At 43.8% G+C, this 27225-nt stretch overlaps 1 protein-coding gene across 6 annotated transcripts in view; it reads left to right on the forward strand.

Moving 5' to 3' along the window:
• The first annotated feature begins 2030 nt into the window (after positions 1 to 2030).
• The window catches only part of dock10 (dedicator of cytokinesis 10), a 62283-nt gene continuing 37088 nt past the window's right edge, over positions 2031 to 27225 (forward strand). For 4 of the 6 annotated variants that reach the window (XM_070969811.1, XM_070969813.1, XM_070969814.1 and 1 more), the window contains exon 1: positions 2031 to 2307. In XM_070969811.1, the coding sequence (XP_070825912.1) occupies positions 2200 to 2307 (108 nt within the window). In that variant the 5' untranslated portion in view covers positions 2031 to 2199. Of the gene's footprint in view, positions 2308 to 20723; positions 21144 to 27225 lie in introns of those variants that run through there. The other 2 variants (XM_070969816.1, XM_070969815.1) reach the window with 1 other exon arrangement.

A 27225-nucleotide genomic window follows, 5' to 3' on the forward strand; every position in this document is an offset into this window, starting at 1 on the left:
AGCTGCAGCTTGTTATGCTATAACACAACAACAAACAACGTGCAGTACATTGGCCTGCTGCGACATAACCTTCATAGCACTGACAAGCAAACAGCAAGGAGTTTGAAAACATTTAACCACCAGGAAACAAAGCAGCGAAAACACAGACAGGCAAATGGTGTATCAGACTCACCCTATTTGTCCCTGAAGTCCAGTCTTCTTTATGAAGTATCCACAACATATTATATTACATCCAACTGCACTTGTTGCAGTGATGCTTATTGTGTTGGCCTATTTGTTGACCGCACCCGTGTATAATTTCCAGCACTGCTTGCTAGCTAGCTAACTAGTCGTACAAAACCGCGCTAGCTTGTGTAATTAGCATATTATCATTAGCATAACACTGGAAGACTAACCGTTAAGGCTAACTAACTCTCTTGGTTGTTTCCCCTTAGCTAGCTTAAATTATTTTAACTTTTGTTTGTGACGCCACAATATGACTGGCTTCATAGTTAACGTCAGACATTTTGAATATTTCGAAGGACGGTTCATTCACTCTTTCTCTTTCTGCCATTAAAGTGACCGCTTCTGACTGTTTAATGTGTGTTTTAAATCGACTTCACCTTTACTTCTCTCCAGCGGCCCTGAGAGGTTCACCTCGACTGTAACACTGCAATACGAACTTTGACCACACAGATTGGCTGACGTCGATTTGTGGTTACATTCCAGAGGGGCGCTGTTGTACCCATGAGGAATTTCTAAATATTAAATATTAAATGTGTTAATTCAAATGACATTTGTCGACTTCGACAGTTAAAATATAGATGGACGGCGCTGCTCAGTTTTCTCATTTTTGTGACATTTTGAAATATTATTTTAATGTACTGGCCACCACAAAGTCATATTCATCTCCATTATAAGGGCAAAGGGTATCTCAAAAGCCCTGCAAATAGATCCAAAACGATCTTCACCAACGACATTAGGTGAGAAAATGTTCTTAGTAATTTGGACGAACTCACCTTTTAAGTCAGACGATTCACCATCTACTGCAGTACTGCTTATGCACACAAGAGGGAGGCAGAGCACTATTGTAGCTTAAACGCTGTCTGACTGGGGTAAATGGTGTGTTTTAAGCCTGGTTTCTAGGACGGAAATTTGACTATTTACCCTTTTGTAAGCATCTATGGAACAGCATCCATCCAGCCAAGTCGGTTATTACATACAAGTAATTTGTGATACATAATAATAAACATTTCAAGCAAAACAAAATAGAATGAGTGCTGCATAAGGCAAGAATCATAAATAAAATAGAAATTTGCAAGAAAAGATAAAATGCATGGAAAATAGGTAAATTAGTTTTTAAAATCAAAAGAGCTGTGCAATAGTTAAACAAGCTGCATGGCATCTCATATTTCTCCTCTGTGTTGCAGCAGTTCACCTCTTCTGGAACAGTAACTCTGACATTCTGAGATAACCATTTATTACCGCCACGTGTCGCTGTTGGCCTGTGTGTCTCCCACATCTCCCTCCACCGAAAACGCTCCTCCATCCCATCGTGGTCGTGACTGGACTGCTGATGAGTAGTTGACATTTCAGAGCTCCCCTCGAGATGCATGATGTATACAGTATAGCCTCAAACAGCCTGATCAAATCAATGTTGGCAGTTTAGACTGTTGAATATCGAATGAATCCCGATAAATACATTTAAGATTCACTTCAAGTAGTAAAAAAAAAAAAGAAAAGAAAAAAGACAGAAAAAAGAAAAAAAATACATGTTAATAAAGCTGAATGGAAAATAAAATTCAGTTGCAGTGCTAAAATTTATGCTTCCTTTCACATGTCAAGCTCACTGAAGAGATAGAATAAAAACGCTGTACTCCATTCTGTTAGCCTTCAAAATAAAAGCACCGCTCTTAGACACGAATCTATCTCGCCCGGGTTCGCTAAATATGTATTACTTTGAAAGTCATAACCGGAGGTGCTGCTTTTGTTCCAGCCCAGTTTGACACAGACATCTCCTGCACCCCGCGCTCTGTCTGCGCGTGTGGACCGACGGTGTGTGTGTGAGGCGTGTATGTGCGCGCGTGTGTCTGTGTGTGTATGTGTGTGTGTGTGTGTGTAAACACAGCTCGGTCGGCTCATGTAAGGAGCGAGGGCCAGGTCTGACTGCAGCACAAACTACCAGCTTGAATAGCGCTCGGTGGCCGCTCAGATGAGGAGATGGCAGCCGAATCGACCCGGAGATTCACCAAGAACCTGCTGAAACCGGGGAGCGCGGCGGAGATACGGCAGACGGCGTGCAACGCAGTCAGACACTCCGCAGTGACGGTGAGTGGACCCGTATGAATCGTAAAAACATGGTGGTAGTAGGAAAAAAAAAAAACAAAAAAACGCATCACCACCTGTGGGCCCAAAGCTTTTCACCGCTGGTCGCTTTGAGCGGCGCGGCCCCTAAAAGCTTTGCATCTGGAAGTGAATTAGATTTGGTATCATCTGTTCCAGAGGACGCACCGCACCACTGCACCGCAGCTCTTGCGGACCTGACATTGGCATTCATGTTGCATCTTTCTTTGCAGGGGATGAGCACGGTGCAGCAGGGCTGTTCAGCCTCTGTCTATTGATCCTGCAGGGGGAACAATTCAATACGTTTAAACGGATAGAGCTCAGAAGGTGCAGGGATCGCCACATTTCTTTGCCACTATTGGAAAGATTGGTCGGTATTGGCTGGTAACGTGGCTATAAAGTCGCAGAGCCTATCATATCCTCTTGTGGGTTGGAGTTTATTTCACCGTGGCTGGCTGAAGTGAATGAAATGCAGCACATAGCGGCTTGGTAGTGGGATAGTGGGATGCGGCATGGCACAGGCAGCGGTTTACATCTGCCCAGCGGTGCACAGAGACACCAGGGAAGATGGAGGGAGGAGCAGGGAGGGACATGAATTCGACCACTGGGCTCCATTTACGACTAATTCTATCATCAAGCTGTTACATCGCGAATTGTGCGTAATTCATGCTCCAGTGGGTGTGTCACGCCTTATAATGAAAGGCTCTGATTGACACACAAGATAGTGGGAGGAGGGGTAATCCAGGAAAAACAGCCTCACTCGAGCATGTATGCGCACAAACACATGCAAGGAGATGGATTTGTGTTTTGATGATGTCCTTTTGAGTTATGGCGGAGGACAAATCCTCTACCTCACGTTTTGCTTGTGTGTGTGTGTGTGTGTGTGTGTGTGTGTGTGTGTGTGTGTGTGTGTGTGTGTGTGTGTGTGTGTGTGTGTGTGTGTCCGTTCTGTAGAGATTAGCATAGAGAAAGGTCACTCCACTCCAGTCTCTTTGCTGCTACTCCACATCCTCTTCACTCTGGTGTTAGTGTGTCAGTGGGACACATGCAGAACAGAGCGCAGTGAGAATTGATTGGAATAAAGAGGGAAAATTTGATATTTGTCAAATGGGGGTGCGTGGCAGAAAGACAGGATTAAAATGGAAGAGAATTGAATGGACTCACAATGAATGAAAGCGTGCTGTTACAATGTATTTCTCACTGGGAAGTAGACATTTTCTGTGAGCATCCAGATGTTACGCTTGGTCAGCCGAATAGAGCAGAATATGATAGACAAGCATGAGCCTTAAGAGGAGAGGCTCACTGACAGTATGCATTTGTCATGTCCCCAAATGGAGTACAGCAGAATAGTGTTTATTGATCTGACTGGATGTAGAAATTGACTGGTGGGTCACCTTGTGTTGGTATCATTTAGGACACTGATACACATGTTGCAGTGCAGTCACAGCACACTGAGCTTCGCCGCCTCGCCTCAAAGCCCCACAGCCGAATTCACCGAGTGTGTGGTTTTCAAGCAAACACGCCACGAACGCAAAGTTTAAATAAAAGGAGATATAGGTAGATGGGGAGAGAAAGTGGGAACATGTATACCATGCTTTACAGTATCAAATATAAACAGTAATGCTGATTAATACAAAAAAGTCTGTCAGCATGTTTCTCCATTAAAGCCCCCATTATTTGGGGGGATACACCACCGCGACTTTATCATAACTGTTCTTGGTTCAGTTTATTTAGTGTTTATTTAAGCAAATATTTGGTGCATTACATTCATGCTGAATGAGGGGTGGACAATATGCATAAAACCAATTTAATATTCAGAATGTACATCACTTCAATACATTTCTCAAGTACTTTGGTACAATTTTGAGGTGCCTGCACTTTGCTTGAGTGTTTTCATGTTTATGCTACTTTGTAGTTACACTCTACTGCATAAAATGCTTTTGTCCTTTTACTTAATTTGCATTTTTAGTGCAGGACTTTTACTTACAGAGTGTTTTTAGTGTTTCCTTAAGTAAAAGATCAAAATACTTTTTCCACCACTAAATGTAAATATATCATGATGCAATAAATTTTCTGGCTAAACATGTGAGAAGTTGTTAGTGGATAAAAAAAAAACAGACAGGCACATCTGTTTCGGCTTTAGTCCATTTAATTATAAACCTGACAAGTCAAAGTATCTTATTAGTGCAGAAATCATATAAAAAAGACAATGATCTGCTATTTGATGCATGACATTGCTCACAATACAATAATGCGGCTGAGTACACCCTGAGATATTAAAAGTATAAACACGAAAAGGTTCAGCATCTCAGATGGTTGACAAAGGTCGAAAGGTCTCACGCATATGTTGTCATATCTCACATTCTTATGCAGATTTGGCCAGATAACTTAACCATTTTGCAAAAGTTGGTTTGTTTAATGGTGAGAGCTGATATGGAAACCATGACCGATACTTTAATCTGCATCAGTGTGTGCAAATACACCTGCTGCTTTGTCTCTGACATCGTCCAGTGCGAGATACTGACTCAGTTCTTCCCTACATCTTGAACACATCTCTGAGGATGAAAAACCATTAATAATTCCATGGAGTCATTCTATATACAGATATAGGATGCAGGAACGTGGGGAGGAAGAGAGAGCGGGGGGGACGCGGGATAGAAGAGTAAGCATGTGTGTAAATGTGTAGGTGTAATGCTTGTTTGCACATGCTTGGGCTAAGTGGGTGTGTAAATGTCCATAGGCGTTTTGTGCATGTGTGTGGGTGTTTTTGTGAGTGTGTTAATGCATGGCCTTTTGTTGGCGAAAGAAACCAGGTCAGCAGAATCAGCCCCTATGGCACAACATTCATCGAAGCGTGAGCCTCTTTTTCTCTCCCACTGACCCCCACTCTCTTTTCATAGTAGCCATTTTTTCCCCTCATTCACTTAACGCCACCCCCTCCCCTGACTTAACTCCCCATCCCTCCATGCCTTCACTCATTCAGATTCGTCTGTATTTTAGTTCGGACGCTGTTTTCCTCTGTGTTTCTGACTGCCCCACTGCTCTGCATGGGTCCCTTTCTGAAGCGTGTGTGTGTTCCTGTGTGTGTGTGTGTTCCTATGTGTGTGTAGCATACATGATACCTGGTAAATCCCTCTGGTGCATGCTGTATTTTCCTCTGATGAGCTGCTCTGTGAAAGCAATCAGTGCTGTCTGACTACTTCACTGTTTCTCGTACTGGTCGGCCCACCCGTCCTCAAATATGCAGGGAGCATGGAAGGGTACATAGATACAAGAATGAAGGATGTAATAGTGGTTGAGGTTTTTTTAAGTATGGTTTGCTGCTTCAGTGACCATAGGATCTTTTCCATAACATCTTCTCTGGCCTGTCTGGCTTTTGAGCTGCTATACGCCAAATAACAATGAACTAAACATAAAAACAGATGTGTTTGATATAAAAGATTGAGATGCAGGTTTTGTATCAAACACAGCTGAAGTTCAGTCATATAAATCACCTAAATATCAACATTAAAAGCGTTTTAGATACTGGCATCAGGGTGGGTGTGTTTATTATGACTCTCAGTAAAAGTGAGCAGCATAGCCATGTAGACACAAGTGTCATTCTTGTTGTGACTCTGGCTGCCTGCTGGGATGAACCACATGTCAGGAGGATGCCAGCCACACTAACCAACACAGCCAGACCTTCAGGCCAACATGCCTGCCCCGGCATCCCACTAGCAGCTCAGAGTTTATTTGCCCAGCAGCACAGGGTCGCTGGTATGCAGTCACCAGTGATCGCTGCTTATGGCCACATGTACGCCCATGCATTTTTCCACATGGTATCCTTATGTTTGGTGTGATATGGCCATGGTCCTGATTTTCCTTTGGCTCCAGATTATGCCACTCCTTGCCTTGGCATCCTCCGTGCCCTTATGGTGCAAGCTTCATGCCTGATCACATATTGACTATTTCTGGTGCCCACTCCCAGTCTCCAGGCATTTACCGTGAATTTTCCATTTTGTTACAAACCAGCGTCTGTCGTCCAGTCACAGAGATGGCTCTGCAGTCGTATGATGTGAACGTATCTGGTGTGCATAAACATACCAGCCTTTTTTTTTTTCCTTTTAACTCCTTATTAACTCATTGCTGCTGCTGACCATTTTCCAAAGGAGAGCATGAATATATCTCACTGTTGCAGGCTAATGTCAATTATTTGATTAATAAATTCTGACCAACAGTTCAAAATCCCAAGATATTACATGTGCAACAATATGAAAAATAATTTTACAATGATGAAATCATAAGCAAGGTCTCTTCTGTCTTGTATAGTGTAGTGCTTTGGAAAGTGGTTGACAGTGATGTTAAATGCATGTGAGTTGTAGTTAATGCAAAAAAAACTTTGCCATGGTGGTCCCTTACCAGTGCGGTTCACCCTTACACTCATGTGCATGCTCCAGCGCTCCTGAACTAATCGCATGAGAGCAGTATGTGTTCTTTGGCCTTCACACTAAAATGTGAACACACACACTCACGCTCACAGTGCAACATGTAGAAAGAGGGTCACACTTTGGTTAAAGTTCAAGTGCTTTTCCGTCCTGTACGTTTGTGCTTTATGCCCCAAAGCTTGCACTGGATGTTCTCAAATATTGATAAAGGTGTTCATATTTCACTGACCTGCCCAGAGCTCGTCTTTTTTGTTTTTCTCTCCCCCTCAGGATTTATACCATCTTACCTAACTCATCTCACTTTACACTTTGGAAGATATTTCAGATCTCTGCGTCTTTCCTCTCTTCTCCTCTCCCCAGTCTGGATATTGAACCCTTTTTGTCTTGTCACATTAGATTAGTTTAATTTTCTCTGCTTTTTGTAAAACTATATGTATGCCAGCCTACTATGTCTGTCTTCCTGGCTTTTACTAGTCATGTTCTGCATGTGTGTGTCTGCTCTTTTTCTAGTAAAATACCACTACTGGGCATGTCTGTCTGTCTGGAGCTAAAATGTGTGTCAGACAGCGTGGAGCAGTCATTTGTTGGTGGGGGGCACATCTACCCAGCATGACCCAGTGATGTGCTGCGGGTGTGTGTGGTCGTTGGACGACGTGCTGTCAGTCTGACTCTCTGCTCTCCCCTCATGACACATCATGTCAACCGCCTGGGATGCATTGTGCATGACTGCTGACCTGCGCATTTGTCCAGCATACATGCACAGCTGCCTAGTGTGTGTGTGTCTCTGTGGCACTGTGTGGTTCTGCAAAACTAACCGTTTGAGCTGCGTAAAAAAATCTTGCAGCATGCATGCATGGGGTTGTAGCTGCACTTCATCAGTGTCGGCGTGGGTTTTTATCTCGATTTGACCGCAGTGGGCTGCTCTGTTTCAAGAAGAGAGTTGTCAGTGTCACTTCAGTCGCTGGCACCAGCTAATACGCCCGTCTCATGCGACTTAGTCTGACTGATAATGCTGAAAATCAATTGTCCCAGAGGAAAGAAACCGGTAAGATTACCAGTAATTAGCCTACTCTCCCACAGCCATGCCTCTGTTACCACGGCAACAGAGGAAGGTCAATTGGGATGGAATTCTAACAGGAAGCACTCCTATCGCTCCTCGCATATCTCTACTTTTCCCCCTTCTAGTATGTCTTATTTCATCTCATCCATTGCTCTTCTCTTCCCACACTCCCAAGTATTTTGTAAATTCGATCCTACATTTTCATTTTATTTATCTATCCTGCGTCTCTCATGGCAGGCCTGAACAGTAGACCCAGCTGTAGTCGCTGAAGGAGAGCTGCACTGATCCAGACATTTCTGTCACATGCCTCTGATTACATCAAGGCAAGGTATGACAGGGACTGCAGTGGAGCTGGAGCCAGAATCAGGCTTATAATTGGGTCAGACATCGCCAGTCTTATCATTTTAGAGAGCTAGACCACAAAGAGGGGAAAACCACGAAGAGAATGGGGGAGGAAGGGTGAGAAGAGGAAGAGAGAGACTCAGTAGATCTCTGTCTCACCTCCCAGAGGGGTCCACACTGAGGCTCTGCTGCAGATAACTTGTCCTGTTATAAACGCTCTGTCCTGTGTTTGTGTGTTTGGCAAGCTATTGTGCAGCTGTAATGCTATGTTCATGTTTTTACATACAGCGTTTGCACACGTCAGGGGTTTCTCATCAGCTTTAGCAGCCTCATGTTTGAGCGTGCATGCAATTGTTAGTGACTTCGTGCTAGATTCACAAGTTTGCACGCTAGCAGCATTTCTGCTCCCTGTGGACGTACATGTAAGTGTTCCAGCTCTCGAAGAAATCTGGTTTCTCAACACTCAGGGACAAATACCGCGCTGTTGTCTTTATATCCATGGAGTCGGACATGAAGCTGCTTCACAAATCAACAGAGGCAAAGTTTCTTTGCCTGCCAGCGAAGTCACTCTCTTACATAAGTTGGGGTTTTGGAAATCATACCACAGTCTGATTGTATAACCATATAAATAAGACTGTGAAAGAAAAGAGACTCTCCCAGCAAGAACAATCAAGAAAGGAGCTTTTGGCTTATAACACTGCAATGGCACTATTAAATAGTACTTTACAGGATGATTATCAGGGTTTATAGTGGAGTTGGGACGCCTTGCCTAGAATAAAGACCACCTTTGCACATGTTATAAAACATGAAATTAAATAACTTCTATGAAACACTGTTTCACGTCACTCACTGTCACATTGTGTTTCCCCTCAACACCCCGGTTTGCTTGTACATCATATCGTATAGGCTGCTCTGTATGAGTCAAACCGGGCTGTGAAAAGTGTCTTAGGTTGTGTTTGTGCGCGCTTTCACAATGTGACACAGGATGTCGTATCTTGCTCTGTCACACACACCCACCACACATTCTGTGTCTCTCTGAACAACTCAGCGTGCAGCTTTTCTTGGCCGTGCTGTGCAGTTCTTGGTGGCGCCTTTGTCATGCGATGCAACCTAAACGTGTGTTCATATCACTTGAGAGATTTTAGAGGGTGACACTTACTTTTTCTCTTCCTCCTGTCAAACCTCCCTTCGCCCCGTCTCCTCATCTGTTCCTCCCCCCTCCACTTTGCTTACCGCTCCCTTTTACATTTTCATTTCTTACCTTCAGCCCCCCTCTGCTCTGCTCCCTGTCTGTCTTCTCACTTTGCCTTTTCCATCTCTACATGAATTCCCTAATTGCCTACACTTCCTCTCTGCTCCTTGCATTCTCAAAATCAACTGGATTTACATTCACTCTGCTCTCCACTCCTCACTCCTTGTTATTTTGAGTGAATGCTTCTAGTGTCACCGGTGTGTGTGTGTGTGTACACATGCAGACAAGAGAATGGAGAGAGGGATTAGAGGAGATGAATAGCTCTTTGACATTTTGTTATGACTGAGCTGCAGACAACTCAGCCATGTTTGCCTGATAACAGTAGGACCGTGCACTGCCAGGCCTTGGTGTGCGTCGGTCCCCATCTTCTCAATGACTCATTCAGAAAGGACAGAGAAATAAAAGCAAAGAGAAGAGAACACAGCAGAAAAATGAATCTGAGCCTGTCACTGTCACAAGTGACGCTGTCTCTGGCTGAATTCCCCCACTGTTTGAACTCTGCGTGATGCTGCACAGTGATCTCAGTGGTGCCTAAGCACAGGAAATTCATCCCCCCCTATGAAATACATGTAACTTTGCACTGTCGGACAGCCAATTGTTGAATCGTATTAGAAGGCACAAAGTCTGTTTAGTCTAGGTAGCAAAACTGGATCGAGAGAAAGTATGTGTCTGTGTGTCAGTGTTCGTGAGAGGTCACATGAGAGGAGGAGAGAGAGGTCCCCGGGGCTCCATGCATTGTGCCAGTGTACGTTTACAATAGGCTCTTTGGAGAGGCTTCACAGCCAGTGAACTGCTCCATTCAGACTGAGCTGACCAGGCTTTGCCTTGCTGGAGCTTAACTTTTATCCTCTCTCTCTCTCTCTCTTTCTCTAAAGCTCTCCGTCGAGCCTCGCCATCCTGCCCCGTACCTTAATAGACAGACGCCATGTCCACTCGTCCGTCCAGACTCTTTCCACGGCCCCCAGGGTTGGGGCGAGGGAGGGTTGGGGGGAGTCCACTTCACATACTGGACTAAGAATAGTTCTCCGCCAGTGAATTGCAGTGTTGTGTCTCTCCCTCACTCTGCATTCCGGAGTAGGAGGCCTGAATATGCTACTGCCATTACCGTCCGACCTCCATGCCCTGCTGCCCTCGCCTGTTGTATCCACACACACACACACACACACACACACACACACACACACACACACACACACACACACACACACACACAGAGTCATACACACTATGTGGCAGTTATACGTGATGTGGACTTTCCCTCATTAACACTAGCTGGACAGGGTGAGCCAGAGAGACTGCACGATTGATATAATTTGGCAACAAATTGGCCGGATGTAAAGAAAACGTGTCAGCCATTTGTCCTCAAAGTCAATAAATCTTAAAATTTAAGATCTGTTTTTTGTTACGTGGTCGAATCCTCTAAGATCTTTTAGTGCCTCTCTGCTCCGCCTGTCTGACTGTTCCCCGCCGGCTTTGATCAGCCCGGCTGACCCCCCAATAATCCTGTCTGACCGAGTCTGTCCTCTCTGCCCTGGTGTCAGAAAGTGAAAAAGAAAGAGACAGAAACAAGCAGCCGTTATTAAAATTTCACTGCCAGTTACCCACATCCCTTCAGACATACACACAGAGATAAAGGCACACACAGCATTATGTCTGCAGAGCCTGATAGAAATAGAACAGATAGTTTTCACTTACAGATAATGTGTTGTCTTAAGTAGCACCAGACAAGAGGACATAGCTGGCATAACTGGTCAGAGCACAAGATAACTGGCTGAAAAAAGCCTATAGTTTGAAGATATGGCTTCTATTAATATTCTCATTGGGTGAAATGTTGGATCAAAATATATATTCTTCTCCTGCTGGACAGTAAACAATTTACTTAGATTTACTTCTTTTATTTATTTTTTTATTAACTGGCTGAAAAACATCCAACCAGAAGTTGCAGCAGCCGCTTAGCTTGGTTAGCTTGGTTAGCTAGGCAGACTTTGTTACCTTTGGACACAGCCAGGCTAGCTATTTCACCCTGTTTCTTAATGCTAGCTAAACAAGCTAACCAGCTGCTGCAGCTTCATATTTAGCAGTGGTCACGGTGTCCACCATCTCATCTAATTTTCAGCAAGAAAGCAAACATTCCCCCAGTATTTCCCCAAAATGTTGAACAAATCCTTTAAAGATATTGGTTGAGCTTCTGTTTGGCCATTTCCAGTCTTTACATTTAGCTAAACTAAGCTAAGCTAGGCTAAGCTTAGCATGCAGACAGGAGAGTGGCATCAAGCTTTTCGGGAAATTCTCGGCAATAAGTAAATAAGTGTATTTCCCAAACTGTTTTTAAAAGTGGATACCAAAACTGTATGCTGTCATTCAGCGTGAGAAAGAAAAGTGTACATGAGCTATGCTGATGTTATTGTTATCTAAGTATTCCTGTCTCAATAATAGGACTCTTGAGGGTGTATTGTCAGTGTCTGGTCACACATTTCTGTTCATGCAGTGGAGGTAGATTTGACTCAAAGACACCAGTTCATTGCTATTCATGCTGACTGAGACAAAGGTGTGCCTCTCCGACATGCGTCCCACAGGAAACGTAGCGCCGAGCCAAAATATTCCATAAGTAAAGGTAGTAAAGGTGAAGAAACAACACTCAGATCCATGACTGTCAGACACACTGTGGACGCTGATGTGAGAGGACGGACATCTGTAGGAGTTCTGCTTTTCTTTTTCTGCTTTGGATTTAAAGCCTTTCTACGAGTCTGCCCTGGCTCGCTGCATGTCTGACTCTGTATCTTTCTGTGTGCGTACATCAATTTTGTGCGCCTTAAATGTCAGCCAGAGAGCTGAAAGGGGATCTGCAAAAGAAATAAGGGAGGGAAAAAAAAGCACTGAGGGGGAGACAGAGGAGGGATTTTTTTAGGGAGAGAAATTGGGAAGGGAATGGGGGGTAAGGGGGGAAAGGTAAGGGAGGATAATATGAAAAGGCATGAGGAAAAGTCCTCAGACCAGCTGCGTCCTCAGTCTAATCTGGGACCTCTGGGAGTTGTGCTGAGTGGGCGTCTGGTAGATAGTTAGCGCTGGCGTGGAGGTTACACAGAGGTTACATGTAGGCTTTGTGTAGGTGTCATATGTAGGCGTTATGACTGAATGATTTATTGCGAAGCAGGCATTCAACTGGGCTTTTTCTTCCCTGTGAGGGTGTAGATTGGGGGCTGGCATAAAGTCTTATAATTTATTTCTTACTCTGGCTGTAATGAGGCTGATGTGACTGTTCATAACCAAAGTAGCTTTTAACCATAGCATCCATCGTGCCGGTATGTGTTTCTGGCATGTCTGCTTAAAAGTAAATATTGGCTCGGGCCTGATTTAGGATGAATATGGCAGGTTCAGAGTGAGGACATATTTTTCAAGCTAGCAGAGTTACAGGAAGCAGAAATCATTAGGGATAATTGCTTAAGGAATAGTTACGGTTTCCGAGTGTCAGACGCTCAGACGTGCAGCGGAGGTAGAGGAGAGTTTGGGCTATTTCAGAGTTTGACTTGGCCTGCGTGAAGGAGTCAGTTAACTGTCTTATTGGTCGGAGACTGTCTTACCTGGACAGGAAACAGGAGAGGCCTAACAGCTGTGTAACTGGCCCCGATATGATCACAGAGAAATAACGGAGACATGGCAGTACTGAGAGAATAATCATGACCACCGTACTGGACTGGTGTTTATTATGTTGCTGCAGTACTTGTTCCAGTATTATCAGGTTTTGATCAACAGATTAATACTGGCATAGACCTCTTCCGTCTGCAGCGAGGTTCATTTTTCTGTTTCTAATCAATGTTCTCTCTCCTGGATGGAAAAAATTACAATTAAAGGAGCAGCTCTTTTGCTCCACTTGCTGTTATTACCGTAAACTTGCCCTGAAGTTTGAACCAAAACTTTATCTGCGTTTCTCAGTAACAGTAACAACACATTTTAAAAGTACCACACGGACCAAAAACAGCTTTGCTACCCCATGCATGTGCACATGTATGGGTATAATCGCAAATATTTATTGCAGAGCACATAAGAGCCGGTGACCTCAGCCGTCAAGCAAAGACGGCTGAGGCCTGATACGGGACAAGAGGAGGGGGGAGGGCTGGGAGTAGAAAACAGCAGGGAGATGTGGAGAGACGCCACGTGGGAGAATGAATTAATGAGACACCATCTCTTTGACAGTACAGTAGCTATGTGTGTTTCTGCTGCTGCATGGCCGCTAAATGACACCAGCTTTTCACGTCTCACCGGCCAGATTTTTCCCTCATGATGCATTTTTGTAAGTCAGAGAGTGAATGTTAAAACAAAACAGGCAGGTAGACAGGTGAAGTGGTAGTTTTATTCCATTAAGGCCAAGATAAAAGGAGTGTTTCACAGAATAGATCAAGGAGCAGTAACGTCCTCGCAGGATCACAAAGTCCAGCTTGTTTCCCAAAGTGTTTATAGTAGATGTGAGCCTCCTCTGATGTACTTTTCTAAACTAAAACATAAAATGTAAGGGAAAAGCTCAGGGAGCAGATGCTCTATTTTACACAGCAAACGCCATTCATTTGCTAATCTACTAATTAAATTGACCGCCAGACAAAATGTATCAGATCTGGATGGCCCGTAGCCTCGGCCAATCTGTTTCTCGGAGGATTCCCTGATGTTGAATGTAAACCCATCCCTGACGTGTACTGCATCCAATTTATATTACATATGACTGATAAATTATGGAGTCAACTCACAATAAGTTAAAGAATCAAAAACATGTCCCCCTTTGCCTCCAGGTTAAAGATAAAATAATGTCTGCTTTCAATTACTCTGGCCAGTTATTCAAATCTCGCAGATGTAATTGTCCCAAGAACCGAGCTATATGTGTGTGTATCTGCATTTGCTGAAATGTTGGAGAAAGTAGAAATGTTGTGTAGAAAAGAGTTGAGCAGTGCTTTGGAGCGTAGGGTCGACGGATGGACAGGAGAGAAGGTGAGGCTGGTTGTTGTTCAAGAGGGAGGTGAGCCGAAGGAGATTGAATGGAAATTTTTAACAAAGCCTCCCCCCTTCCCGGCATTTGTTTCTCACCAACTTCCCCTCTGCCATATTCTCCACCTCATCTCCCATCTCTTGGTCCCTCCCCCAACATCCCTCCTGCCTCGGGACTTTAGTTCTCAGTTAAAGACATTTTAATAGCTTCCTTTTCCAAACAAACCAGCTGCCAGAAGACCAGATAGCATCTCTGGCACAGAGCGCCTCCTGGAGGTCATTCATTAAAGACGTGGCAGTGAGAGCAGCTGCTTCGCAGAGGTGTGGAGGCTGGCACAGAGGCACACTCATCGCCCACACAGCCTGCTGTGTCCAGTTGTCAGCACTAGATGGCATTGGCAGCGTGCTGTGGCTCTGCACTCAGTTCTTCCTGTTGCCTCCTCCGGGGACGAGCCAGACTCAGAGCCAGATACGACTGAGTCAGACATTCCACACGCTCCGTCTTCAGGCTCCCAACATGTATTGCATATTAAATAAGTGATTTTGATTCATATTTGCAATTGCTTTCTCACATATTCCAGCAGTGTTTGCATTAGGAAGGCGATCTGTTACATCAAACCCAGTGCTCCTAATTTCCCCCTTCAACAAATAACAAGACGACTCATGACCGCAGGTATCAGCAGAGCAGGGCAGACACAAAAACAAATCTAACCTGTGAGGGAGAGAGGGAGAAGAAACGAAAGAGAAAGCTGTGGAGGAGTAAGAAAATCAAGACCAAAATGAGTCAGAATCAAGAAAACCCCGCCAGCTGAAAGTAAAATCTTGTGCTTCAACAGTTGTGTTGAACTGTTTCGGATTTAAAATGACAGTCAAAAGCACATATTTCCTTCATTTTGCCACAGCTGCAGCACAGCAGGGTAATGCCATAAATGTGTGCAACCACCTGAAACACCATCATAAAATATGATGAACCAGTCAAAGTCAGTGCAGTAGCAGGGGATTTTTATTGAAATCGTTTCTCTAATCAAGCCTTAGCAAGACTTTTTGCCTTGAATCATGCAGAAATAGATTTCTGGAGAGCCTCAGTGCATCAGGTGAAAAACACACTCTCTTTAGACCTTGTCTATCTTCCTGTTTGTGCAAGAGACAGTGTGCTGTGGTGTTGCATCTGCAGGCTGAGGTTTTACCGAGAACAGCACATCAGGATGACTCTGAGACAATATTAACATCACGAGCAAAACTGGAAACAACACAGGAACCATTGTATGAGCTACCCTCTGCTGTAACCACCTGTCAGCTGAGCGACAGTTGCAGACACACACTGGTCATGTGATGAAGTCCATCTTCATTGACCAGATCAGATCAAACAGTGATAAAATATTACCAGATCTGAAAGCTTGTAGTCTCCAAAGTCCTGTTTTCCTTCAGCCGCTCACCTCTTTGAATCCTTACTTTTCAGTACAGTCCGTGAACTTTCTGCATCTCTGCAGCTCATCAGAGAGAAACACCATGTGTGCCTGCTGTGTGAGAATGGGTAGCCAGAAGGAGGCTGACCCTGTGTCCCTCTCATTGCTCTGTGAGTGCGAGGGGGCCAAGCCGTAGTTTGCTGAGAACCCAGCACCCTTGAGTGACAGCATCCTTCCTGTTGTGGTTACCATGGGAACAGGAGAGTGTTTTCCCAAGTAAACTGAGTGGAGCTCTGCACCACATCAAACACCGCTGCCATGAGTCAGCCTGCAGCTCTACAGGGAACCTAACTATAGCAGAGCTAACTGCTTACAAGGCAGTGTGCAGGAGTTTTTAATGGACTGTGGTTTCCTACTTGGCCTAGTTGGCCGAGGTATTTGAAGTCAGTAAAATGGCTTATGTTTGTTTTTTGTCTAAAAAGTTAATGTGTGCAGCGTGCGCACACACACACAGATCAAACTCCTGCAAATCCATTGTACATAACCGCTGCTTTGTCACCTTCAGTATCGCTCAGCAGAGGAGCTGCTCTGCCGGGAACAAGAGGATTGTAGAGACTGAGGCTGTACAGCTGGAAAACATTAACTCCACAAATGATGGCGGCACACTGCCCTGTACACCCCAATGATGTCATCCTTCACAGAGGTTCAGATTTACACACCGCTTAACCCCGGTCACACAGGGAAGCACCGGCAAGCACAAGGAGGACACAGGCACGGATACTGTAGGTCCAAACAAGAGCAGAGGTGCACACACACACACACACACACACACACACACACACACACACACACACACACACACACACACACACACACACACACACACACACACTAACTGAATGCTAACTCTTTATTTTCTGGGAAGTTCCCTATTATATCATTTGGGAAAACTGAGAAAATATTTCACTAGTACAGTGGGGAGTTTTTCACTTAACGTTTAGCAGACAAAATAAACGATTAGCTCATAAAATATTTGCCATTGTTATAAATTAGCAACAATAAGACAGTAGATCCGCCTTGACCAGCTGACATTAAAACACTTTTGACAAGTACTGAAGTAAAGCTCAAAGGTCTAATATGTAACATTTTGCATTAAAAAATCAAATAAGCGACAAGATCTACAGACCAACATTTTGTACTTACATTACCCCAAAAGTTTCCAACAATGTTCAAACCCAGAGAATCTGTGTAAGTAGTGCATTGAAATGCTTACAGCAAAGCAGACAATTACACATATTGACAATGGAATACTTCATTATCATAAACCTTTAGCCTGTTTATTATTGTTACCAAATGGCTCTTTGTATGCTTTTCAAATTGTTTAAAAGCCAGAGCTCTTTCTCTGAAACCTCTGTGTTCCTCTATTGTTCATGTAATTATAATATCATTATTCTTTCTCCTGAAATTCCAGTCAAAAATAGCAGGGACTTACCAAGTTAACACTTCTCTCTTTTTCCTTTAAACAAACAGCGTCATTTATACTTTCTACAGAACATATATATATAAGAAACAGCAGTTACAGTGCATATCCGCTGCTGTCTAGGAAATTGGAAAATGAATAACACATAAAATAAATTATTACAGATAATGACCGATAGATTGAAGAACTAAAGAGCAGATCGTTCCGTCTCATCGTGTTCACAGTGTTTGTGGTTGTGTCCGGGGATGTGACACAATCCTTGTAGAGTTTTGTTCTCCCATTTCATTGTGTGATTTATTTATTCTCCTAACCGACTCCAACTCCAGGACAAGTGTCCTGGGAGCTGAGCTGCTTTTACTCTGCCTCATCTCCATGCCTGTGTCTGCAGCCACAGAGGGTGTGTCAGTTTCCTCATTCCCTACCGTGGAAGTGCGAGGTCCTCATCACTTATTCAACACTCTCATTCGCCAAGCGTCGCCTCGGGTGCTTTGCTTAAAATTCACCTCTCCCTCTCCTTTTATTTTAAAAGGAGGTGAAGTGAAACCATTACAAAAAGGGCTCCCGCAAAACAGAGAAAATGCAGAGAAGACTGTAGCTATTGTAGCTTTCCCTCAAGTTACCTTCTGCACTGGCTCTGCATTAACACTGCAGTGTTTTCTTCTGGGAAACGTGCCAAGAATTGTGATTTAATTGATGACTACAGTACTTAATATATATCATCGTCTGCGAAAGACTTCTAGCATGAGTGTGATGTGATCTGGCCGCAGACTCTCCTAATATCAAATGCAAGTATGCTTCCAGCTACTCTTTTTATGCATATTTTGCATGAGTGCATAAAAATCATGTGGGGAAAAAAAGAGCACTAGAAAATCTGTGAATATAAACTTAGTATGTGTGGACAGAGAAATTCCTAAAAAAAAGAAACATAAATAGCAACTTAGCATCAATTAAATTCCACAGAACTGAGAATAAAAAGATATTTCATCCATGCATGGGTTGCATTAGTTGCATTAGTTTAAACCCTGACGAACATTTGGATGGGAGCATACTTACAGCAGCCAGCACGGTGATATCATCTGTGTTTGAAAACAGTGTGAAGGCAGGCGGAGTGAATGAGAGCGTAACACCAAGCTAGCTGTGTAACACGCAGGCTTTGCTGGCATCTACAGGGCACGAGTGTGTGGGCATATTAGCATGACAGGACCATTGTGGAGGCCTGGCGTACAAACAAAGCCCATCTCTGTGGCTTCGGTGTGTTTTAGCTGCTGCCATCAGGCATGTTGCACTGAAGAGCCTTCAGTCAGAGCTGGTGGTTTAGGAGGCGCTGGGGAGGGGTGGCAGTGGGTGCGGTTAATGCTTCTCACCACTTTGTACATTGCAGTGGACATATGCACTGTCATCTCCTACTGAGTGGGGCACATTGATATTTGTACAGTGTGGGAGAGGAATAGCGATTCCATATGTGTGCACGCTCATGGGCGTCCTCTGTGTGTTTATGTGTGCTGTTGTATATTTAGCTACGTAAAGCATTATAATAATGAGCATTTATGTGGGTGGTGGGCAGGATTTGCTGTCACATTGGCATGGACACTAATGGCCTTAATCATGACCCAACAGCGTCACCATGGCTACCTCCCACTCTCTGCAGGCATCTGAGAGCGTGCAAATGTCTCTACCTATGCATTATGTGTCACTTGATTACAGATCCGCTGACAGCCTTTGAAAACAAGGCATACACACGGCTAAATTATAATGCATCGCAGGTCAAATGTGAAGTTGACTCAAATTTATTTCGTTCCGTTCCTTCTTTCATTGTTTAAGTCACCTTGCAGCGTCGCCTCTGTCGTGTAAAAACAACGTATCTGTAAACCATCAACTTCTTATAAGTTGAGGTAAAAGTCATATTGCACCAATAGTCAGGGCATTATTTCCATAGCAGATTAGCGTCTGAAGACTTTTTTCACTGGCCCTGCAATCGGCTGGCGACCGGTTCAGGGTGTACCCCGCCTCTCGCCCATTGTAGCTAGGATAGGCTCCAGCCCCCCGCAACCCTGAAAGGGATAGGCGGTATAGATAATGGATGGATGGATGGATTTTTTCACCTGTGTGTCATAGCTGTGATTCTGTTCCACTGAGGAAATGTTAAGGCTTAAAAGAAGTACGCTTTGGGCACTGTTTGATTGACAGATGTCTCAGCCTGTCAAATTCAGTTTGTTGTTCTAGTTAAGCTCCATCTTGTTCCACCTTCTCCCCCTTAATCAAATTAAAAGGTTTCTGGACGACTGACAAAGATGGCAAAGAACAGCAAACCCAAACCCTGGCTTCAAAGCAACCCTTTTGAAACCTTTGGGTGGTGTAACTGGTGCTACGTCCATATCTTTTATGAAATCTATGTTTGGACAACCTCTGGTTCAGCAAGTACGACTGGCAAGGAAGAGCAAGGGGAATTTTATAATGAGAAGAAGTTCAAATTGCTGCGAAACATACGAAAACCATTTTGTTCTCAGAATGCACATTTCTGTCTTTTCGTTTAGCCACACGCACTGAAAATGGAAGAAGAAAAGCAAGACCAGATGTTACGGTGACATGAGAACACAAGTGATAGTCGCTGGCACTCAGGGACATCAGAACTGATCTAATGTAATTTTATACTTAGAGCACTTGTTTTAGACATACTGAAAGCCCAGTTAGTGTCCTATTGCCTGTCTCTGTGCTGAACCAAAGTCAACAGAATTTCACATTAACTCTCCTGCCCTAAAACTCCAAATGCACGCTTCATCTGTAAAGCCACCCACTCCCCACTTTCCATCCACTTTCCGTTCAATAGCCTCTCTCACCGCTCCCCAACAGTCTTCCTGGAGCCTCATACGCACTCTGCCAACCATGCTGAATTCACTGTAGCAAACACATGCATATGCAAAGATACACACATTTCTGTACTCTTTCTTTAACAAAAGCAACAGTTTATTCGACCAAATCAGAATGTGGGCTTTTTATCCTGTGCAAACCGCAAAAGCACAAACACAGCCAGCAGAACTCCGAGTTGAAAGGTCTGGTGTGATTGGGAGGGAAATGGTGAAGGAGAGTGCTGCAGAATGAAAATCAGAAAAATTATGTTGGTTTGTGTGTGTGTGTGTGTGGGTGTGTGTGTGTGTGCGTGTGCGTGTGTGTGTGTGTGTGTGTGTGTGTGTGTGTGTGTGTTTGTGTGTGTGTGTGGCAGCTGGTTCTGGTCAGCTGACAGCCATTGCAGATTGTGATTTGTTGGGTGAGCTGGGCTGGGCTGAACCGTGCACAGCTGCAGTCAGTGTGTGTGTGTGTGTGTGTGTGTGTGTGTGTGTGTGTGTGTGAGTGTATTAGAGGAAGAGAGAGAGAGAGGGAGAGAGGGAAAGAGAGAGAGAGAGCCATGTAAGACTGCCAGTGTGTAAGCTCAGCAACAGCAACATTAGGAGCTGGAGGCTGGAGTAGAGCAGTGCAGGGAAGACACGGAGAGCTTGCAAAGCAGGACTGGTTGAGTGAAGCAAAGCAAGGGAGGGAAGAGTAGGATGGAGTCTCAGTTATCCTACTGGGCTTGAACAGAGCACAGCACCACTGGCTGGACCAGGGGCTGACTGTGTCGTCAGGGCAGACAGTTGAGTTCAGGTTGATAGACAAGGAACCTCAGTTCAGGTGACGCCTACGCTGCAGGACGGGATCAGGCTGGACTAGGAGTCGGCAGCAGTGGATTATGGGTTGTTCGGCCAGTGTGGTCCTGCTCCTGCGCTCAGTGGGCGGAGCTGACTGTGGTCACATGTGTTCACGACAGGACCAGATGTCGTTGGATGCTGCCACTCCCACCCTAGAGGGTTACACCGCTACCACCTCACCTCTGACCATCATTGTAATGGTAACCAGCACCCCCAACTCCCCATTAACTTCCTACCTAATGCATGTGTGGGCAGGTAGAAGAGACGACAGTATGTGGGTGTGGAGTAATTGTGTGCACAATGCCATCATATTTGGATATGCATGAATGTATACTTTTTTTTTTTGAAATTGTAATGATGGATGAATGGATGTCCCGACGTAGAGGGAATTTCTGCCATGTCTGTAATCTTTATTTAGGCTAGAAGCTTGTGGAAAATTGTCTTTGGCTTCACCACAGTCAACGTGTTACAATTAAGACAATAGTAGAAAATAGTAAATTAGGAGAACTTCAATCAAAGGCAATCAGTTCTGCTTTGTTTTCTCTGCTGTCTCTTGTCCAACTCTCTCTTTTTCATTGCCTCTTTCTTCTTCTCTGCTGCAGAGGTTCTTGTATGATCAATGATTGGGCCTTGGTTGTTTCGCCTCACAGCTGAGAGGCAGAAAGACGGAAACGGAGGGGGGAGCATAGAGGGGGATGGTGGGGTCAGACATGAGGAATCTAGTTTCTGTGGGAAAAAACTGCTTTCTCTGCATATGGCCCCACAGAGAAGATGATAAATATAGCTGTTCAAACAGAACCATGAATAAGATGGTGGATGAGAGTTGTTCGGCTGAGTGAATGAATCAGTGCAAGCATGAGAGAATGAATGGCTGGATGAGGGAGCTGATGAATGAATTACATGAAAGTACATATGTGCGTCTCTTTACTGACTTTTCTGTACAGTGCTGCACGTCAGACATCTGTTTGGTATCTGTGTCCGTTAGTGTTGGCCAGATTTTTTATTCCCAGAAAGACCCTGGTTTCTGTGAGCCTAGTGGAAAAAATGTCAGAGTTTTGGCAGGGTGGGATCTTTAGAGTCACCCTTTCTGTTTCTCTTTTCTTTCCCTCTATAAACCATCTCTTTGGGTGCCCGCTTTTCTGGTCTGTGTGGCAAGCTAGAGTTATGTTAGTTTACACTGCAATGTGTTTTCCTGCTGAGTCTTGTACTGAAAGTATAAGATGTGCTGATATATTCAAGCCAGGCGACACTAGGAACTAGTGCCCTGACTCTTCCTTTTGCTCTCTGACTTCCATGTCAGAGAAAGAGAATCATTATTATTACAGGGTTTCTACACTGTTCCAGGCTTAAATGAATCAAAAGATTTTATTCCAAAATGCAATTGTAGGGAATAGTTTTCTTCCGTAAAATAGTAAAAATACAGGTGGCATTGTTGTCAATAACACGGTTGACAATTTCTGCAACACAGTTTTATGCGTAAAGACAGTCATCTAATGTTTGATCCATTAGTGGTGATTTACATGGGAGTCCAGGCCAGTTTTGTCAGTGTTAAGATACATAGAGTTGTATTAGACACCCATGTAGAGAGTCAGGTTGTTAGATATTAGGAGGATGAAACTAAAAAGTAGAGCTGTATGTCATCTGCGTAAAAAAGGAAACTCATGTATATTAGTGGCAGCATGCAGATGGAGAATTGTAATGGCCCAAGTATGGAGCTCTGGAGAACTCCAAAGGTCAAATGCAGCTCAATTTATTAAAACTTGTTTAATGCCATGAGAGCCTTCTCCTTTTTCTAGTCAGGATTTGTGGTCATAAAACTGATGACATGTATGTATTTCAGTAGAAATGTTTGGAAAACAGTCTTAAGCTCACAAACACAGTTTGATCAAGAGAGGGTTTCTTCAAAAGCAGTTCAGTATCTTCAGTTTTAAGCTGAGCGAGAGTAGTAGCACAGGTCAGGTGTGTTATTCGTAACTGTCAGGATAAAAGGTAAAAGTGTTTTAAAAAAGGAGTTTGGCAGTAAGAATATCAAAAAGGCTTTATTGCAACCATGGCTTCCATCAAGGGCTCTTTAGAGCCATCACATAATTTTAATGATTTTAAATTTAATTAGATGCACCATTTCATTTTCAAGGGAGTCCTCAGTAGCAAAAGCATTGAAATTTGCAGACATTAAAACAAAAATAAATGCCTAATCTGCAGTAATGATAATAAGCAATCCAACTGAAGAAAACAAACAAAAACACACTAACATCAATGCCAACATATACTGTACACAATAGGATTTAACACTTGCTACATGGTGTAAGTCGTCCCTAGCACCCCTATTTACTTCCCCGTCTCTTCCTCCAAGCTTGACACTCTGTCTAACCCTCTGTCACTGACACTGTGGTTGGGGAAAGAATGCAAATCCTCCAGCCTCTCTTTGGCCACTGTCAATCCTCTTTTGGCATTGGCCCCTTTAGACCTTGTTCGATAATGTGCGATCAGTTGGTTGATTGGCCGTTGACGAAATGTGTGATTTTTGGGAATTATTTGTCCATTCACAGTCATGCATGCACAGACGTTCACACAGCTGAATGGACAGCCTGAAATAGACGTGTTAAGTAGACACCCACCACAAAAACTGTAGTATTTGTGTTTTGGTAGAAAGGAAGGAAGTTAGAAAAAATCTAACTCAACACATCAAACTGCCACCACAAAGAGGAGCGACTTCTCTTAGAAGTATGTGCCTCCATTAGTCCCACCGTGTCTCTCCCCGAACTCTGTATTGCTCTAATGATGTAAAGCAGATGGCTTCTGTCTTGTTTCTTCTCTTCTCTGCTGTCTCAGCTGTCTCTGTCCCCTGCTCTCACCCTTTCTCTCTCTTACTCCCTACCAATCTTTCACACTCCCTCTCTTCTTCCTCACTCCCCCCGTCTCTGTATTGGTCACACTTTGCTCACAAATTTCCCTCAACAAAATGAAAAGCCCTTAAATCTGTGCTTGAGAATGACACAGACCAGCTTGCACGCATAATGTGCAAAGAGGTGAACCCTCGCTCCATCTTTTATCTTAATCACTTCCCTGCTTAGATTCATTCTGCTTCTCTTTTTTCTTCTAACTAATTCAGACCCCTCCCTCCTCTTCCTCCGTCTCACTCCCTTCTTCAAAGTTATGCTGGAGGAAAGCCATGCTGTGAGCCACCAGTCTAGTGCTCTATTTGTGCCCTCCACACAGCTGTAGTTTACCAACACCAAGACCCACTATCTCACCCCTGCTAAGAGGGAGGGAGAGAGAGAAAACAGAGGAGCGGGGGACTGAGGGAGAGGTGTTAAAAGGGATGTTTAATAGGGTGAGAACAAGGGAGCAGGGGAGAGACAGGAGAGAATCAAAGGATGAAGAAATAAAGGAGTATGCTGCTCAGGATGTTTGATGAAATGAGGAAGCGATAGGAGGGGATGGGAGGGAGGACTGGAGGGATGGAGCCAGCTGAGGCAGCTGGTGCAGAACAGAGGATGGATGGAGGGAGTGAAAGAGTGAAAGAAGAGGAGGTTGCTGCTGACGTTAAATAGGTTTGAAGGAGTGCAGTGCTGAGAGCGTAATTATGATTCACTGTTTCACATGCAAAACATCAAAGACTTATTAATGGTTATTAAATTAGGAAAACATACGGTAGATTAAGATTAATGGTTTACTTTGAAACGTCTGGTCCTGGTAGTCCTGCAGGGCCACGTTTTTGTTTCGCTCCCTCGTCAACATGAGCGTTGCAGTCATGAGACAGACTGTAGCGTCGTCTCTGCTGAATCATAAAATGTCATAAATAGCAGGATGCAGGCTCAAAGCGACACAGATGACAAACCTTTGCATTTCACGCATTTGTGTTTGACAGCTGTGTAAAAGATGTGAAACAGCTTTTGCACTTTACCCTTAAAATTAGCTGCTACTTACCAGCAAATAGACTCCACACACTGTAAGTTACGGCACGTACCACCACCTCAGATTTGAATAAAAGACAGCCAGATGTTAAAAAGTACGACTTCTCCATATCAAAGTAATCACAGAAGCGTTAAGGGCTCAGTTCACTTGATTTATAAGAGCAAAATCATATTTCCTCACATAGCTCTAGTGGTATCTAACCATGTAGATGCATATTTGTTTGCTCAGATTTTGAGATATTTACCTGAGATTACCATTCACTGTGTCCCATATACTAATTCAAATGCTGCTGTAAGACAAATGTGGCCTAAAATTCAGTCAAAATGTGCCAAAAATAAAGAGGAAATTCATACTACACGTCCTGTATGTTTTCCTTAGCAATAAGCAATTCGACCCTTTAAAGTGGGAATAGCCTAATAATAAGCCTAATGGCGGCACCGTATGCGATGTGTTGACAGCAGGTATAGTTTGTTGTATCATTGGGAGTGTTTCCTCTTGTACAGATCTCTGTTCTGCTATGAGGGTTAAACTGGGGGAAGTGAATGTGTGTGCAGGCGAACATAGGCATAGCTGTTATCGTGTATTAATATTGTTCGTATTCAGAAGGGGAACATGCATCAGTGAATACCTGTGTGTGTTTTCATTTTGCATATGTTTTTTTTTATATATATATACGTGTGCTGCCAAGTGTGTCATGCAGGAGGGGCAGGAGGACAATCTGCTTTAGAACAGGAAGCTGATGGTTTGCTAGTTGCTAGTTCATGCTCTGTTAGAGAAAATGTGTTGGGCGACGGTGTGCTATTGATAACTCTGGACAGAGAAAGATAAGATGCCGTAAGGTTGAGTTAGTAAATGACAGTGCTTGACTGTAGAGAGTGGTCTCATATTGTGTGTGTGCTTACTTTTAGTAATGTAGATTGTAAAAACTGACTGTCTGTACGCTTCATTCGTTCAATACAGATAGCAGCGTCTTACATCACCCTGTCTTTGCTGAATTCTCAGACTGTGAAAGACCTTGAGAGAATGATGTGTCGGTCTGGGTGTTTGGTTTCGCATTTGCTGGGGTTTTCTGTGCGTTCGGTTGCATGTGTGTGCGTTGGACACCAAACATCAACTTCCTCTACATCCACGTGCGCTGACACAAACTCATAAACCCACCCTCAGTGTTAGTTCTGCTTCTGATAGAGCACATGCCTGCCGATGTGCGCTTTGTTTAGTTCACTTTTAATTTGACTTTAACCCCGTTTTCTAGTGGGAGTTTTGCTGCTTTTTTTTTTTGTGGTAACACCTTACGCACTCAACTCTGCTCACAATGAGCTTCAGGAGCAAAATCACCTTCAGGAAGAGAATAAAAAGCAAACGAGTGCGGTCGGATTTCAACCACCTGAGAATTGTATGTATTTTCTTTCTATCTCTGCCTGTTGTGACAAAGTCAAGGCGTTACACTCTCAAATAGTATTTATTGACTAACACACTGGGTTTAGCGCTTCCACGCTTTCAGCCATAGTCATAATTGTGATTTATACAGCTTTAATGATTATAGCCCACAGCCTGTGGCCGTTATACTGTATCTGTGCTTTATGATATCTGTGTGCTTCATTTCCTCCTCTTTTGAAGATTTGCTTGTTACACTACATTGAGTCAGGCTCTGTGACAGGAAGAGAGAGGAGAGCACTTTGAAGTCAGCTTATTAAATCATGTGTGTAGCGATGATGCACACCTAGCGCAGCTAATGATGTCGGCTGGTGAGGGTGAAAGTCTGCCTTTCCCCCTCAAACATTCACTCTGACGTCACGTGGGTCAGGGCAGAGTCACTGTGCTCAAGCTTGAATATACCTGCCTGCCCACTGCGTCTCTCATGTCATTAATCAGCTCATTACTGTTTGCCACAAAACTACAACCAATGATTACTTCCACCATCGATTCAGTCGATATCGATATGACAGGTATTTCACTTGATTTAGTGATTAAATGCTCAAAATAATAAAAATGCCCATCATGATTTCTCAGAACCCAAGCAGACACCTTTAGTTTGCATGTTTTTTCTCGACCAGCAGCCCAAAACTCAAAGATCTTTAATTTGCAGTGATATAAAACAGGGCAAAGCAGCAAATTCTCATGTTTGAGAAAATGCTGCACATATTTAGCTTTTTTTTTTTTTAAATACAATTGATTCAAAATTTCAATCCATTATTATGGCGTTTGACAATTTATTTGGCTAAACAGTCACAGAATGGAACAAAGAACTAGAAAATAACACTCTAGATGAACTGCAGACCTGGACGGAGCATAAATCATGCTGACAGTGTAAATCCGTGTGCTCACTTGTAGAAGTTAACAGTATGCAGCATGGGTGGTAAGAGC

Source organism: Chaetodon trifascialis, chromosome 9, assembly GCF_039877785.1.
Source record: "Chaetodon trifascialis isolate fChaTrf1 chromosome 9, fChaTrf1.hap1, whole genome shotgun sequence".
In the NCBI taxonomy this organism is placed as follows: domain Eukaryota; kingdom Metazoa; phylum Chordata; class Actinopteri; order Chaetodontiformes; family Chaetodontidae; genus Chaetodon; species Chaetodon trifascialis.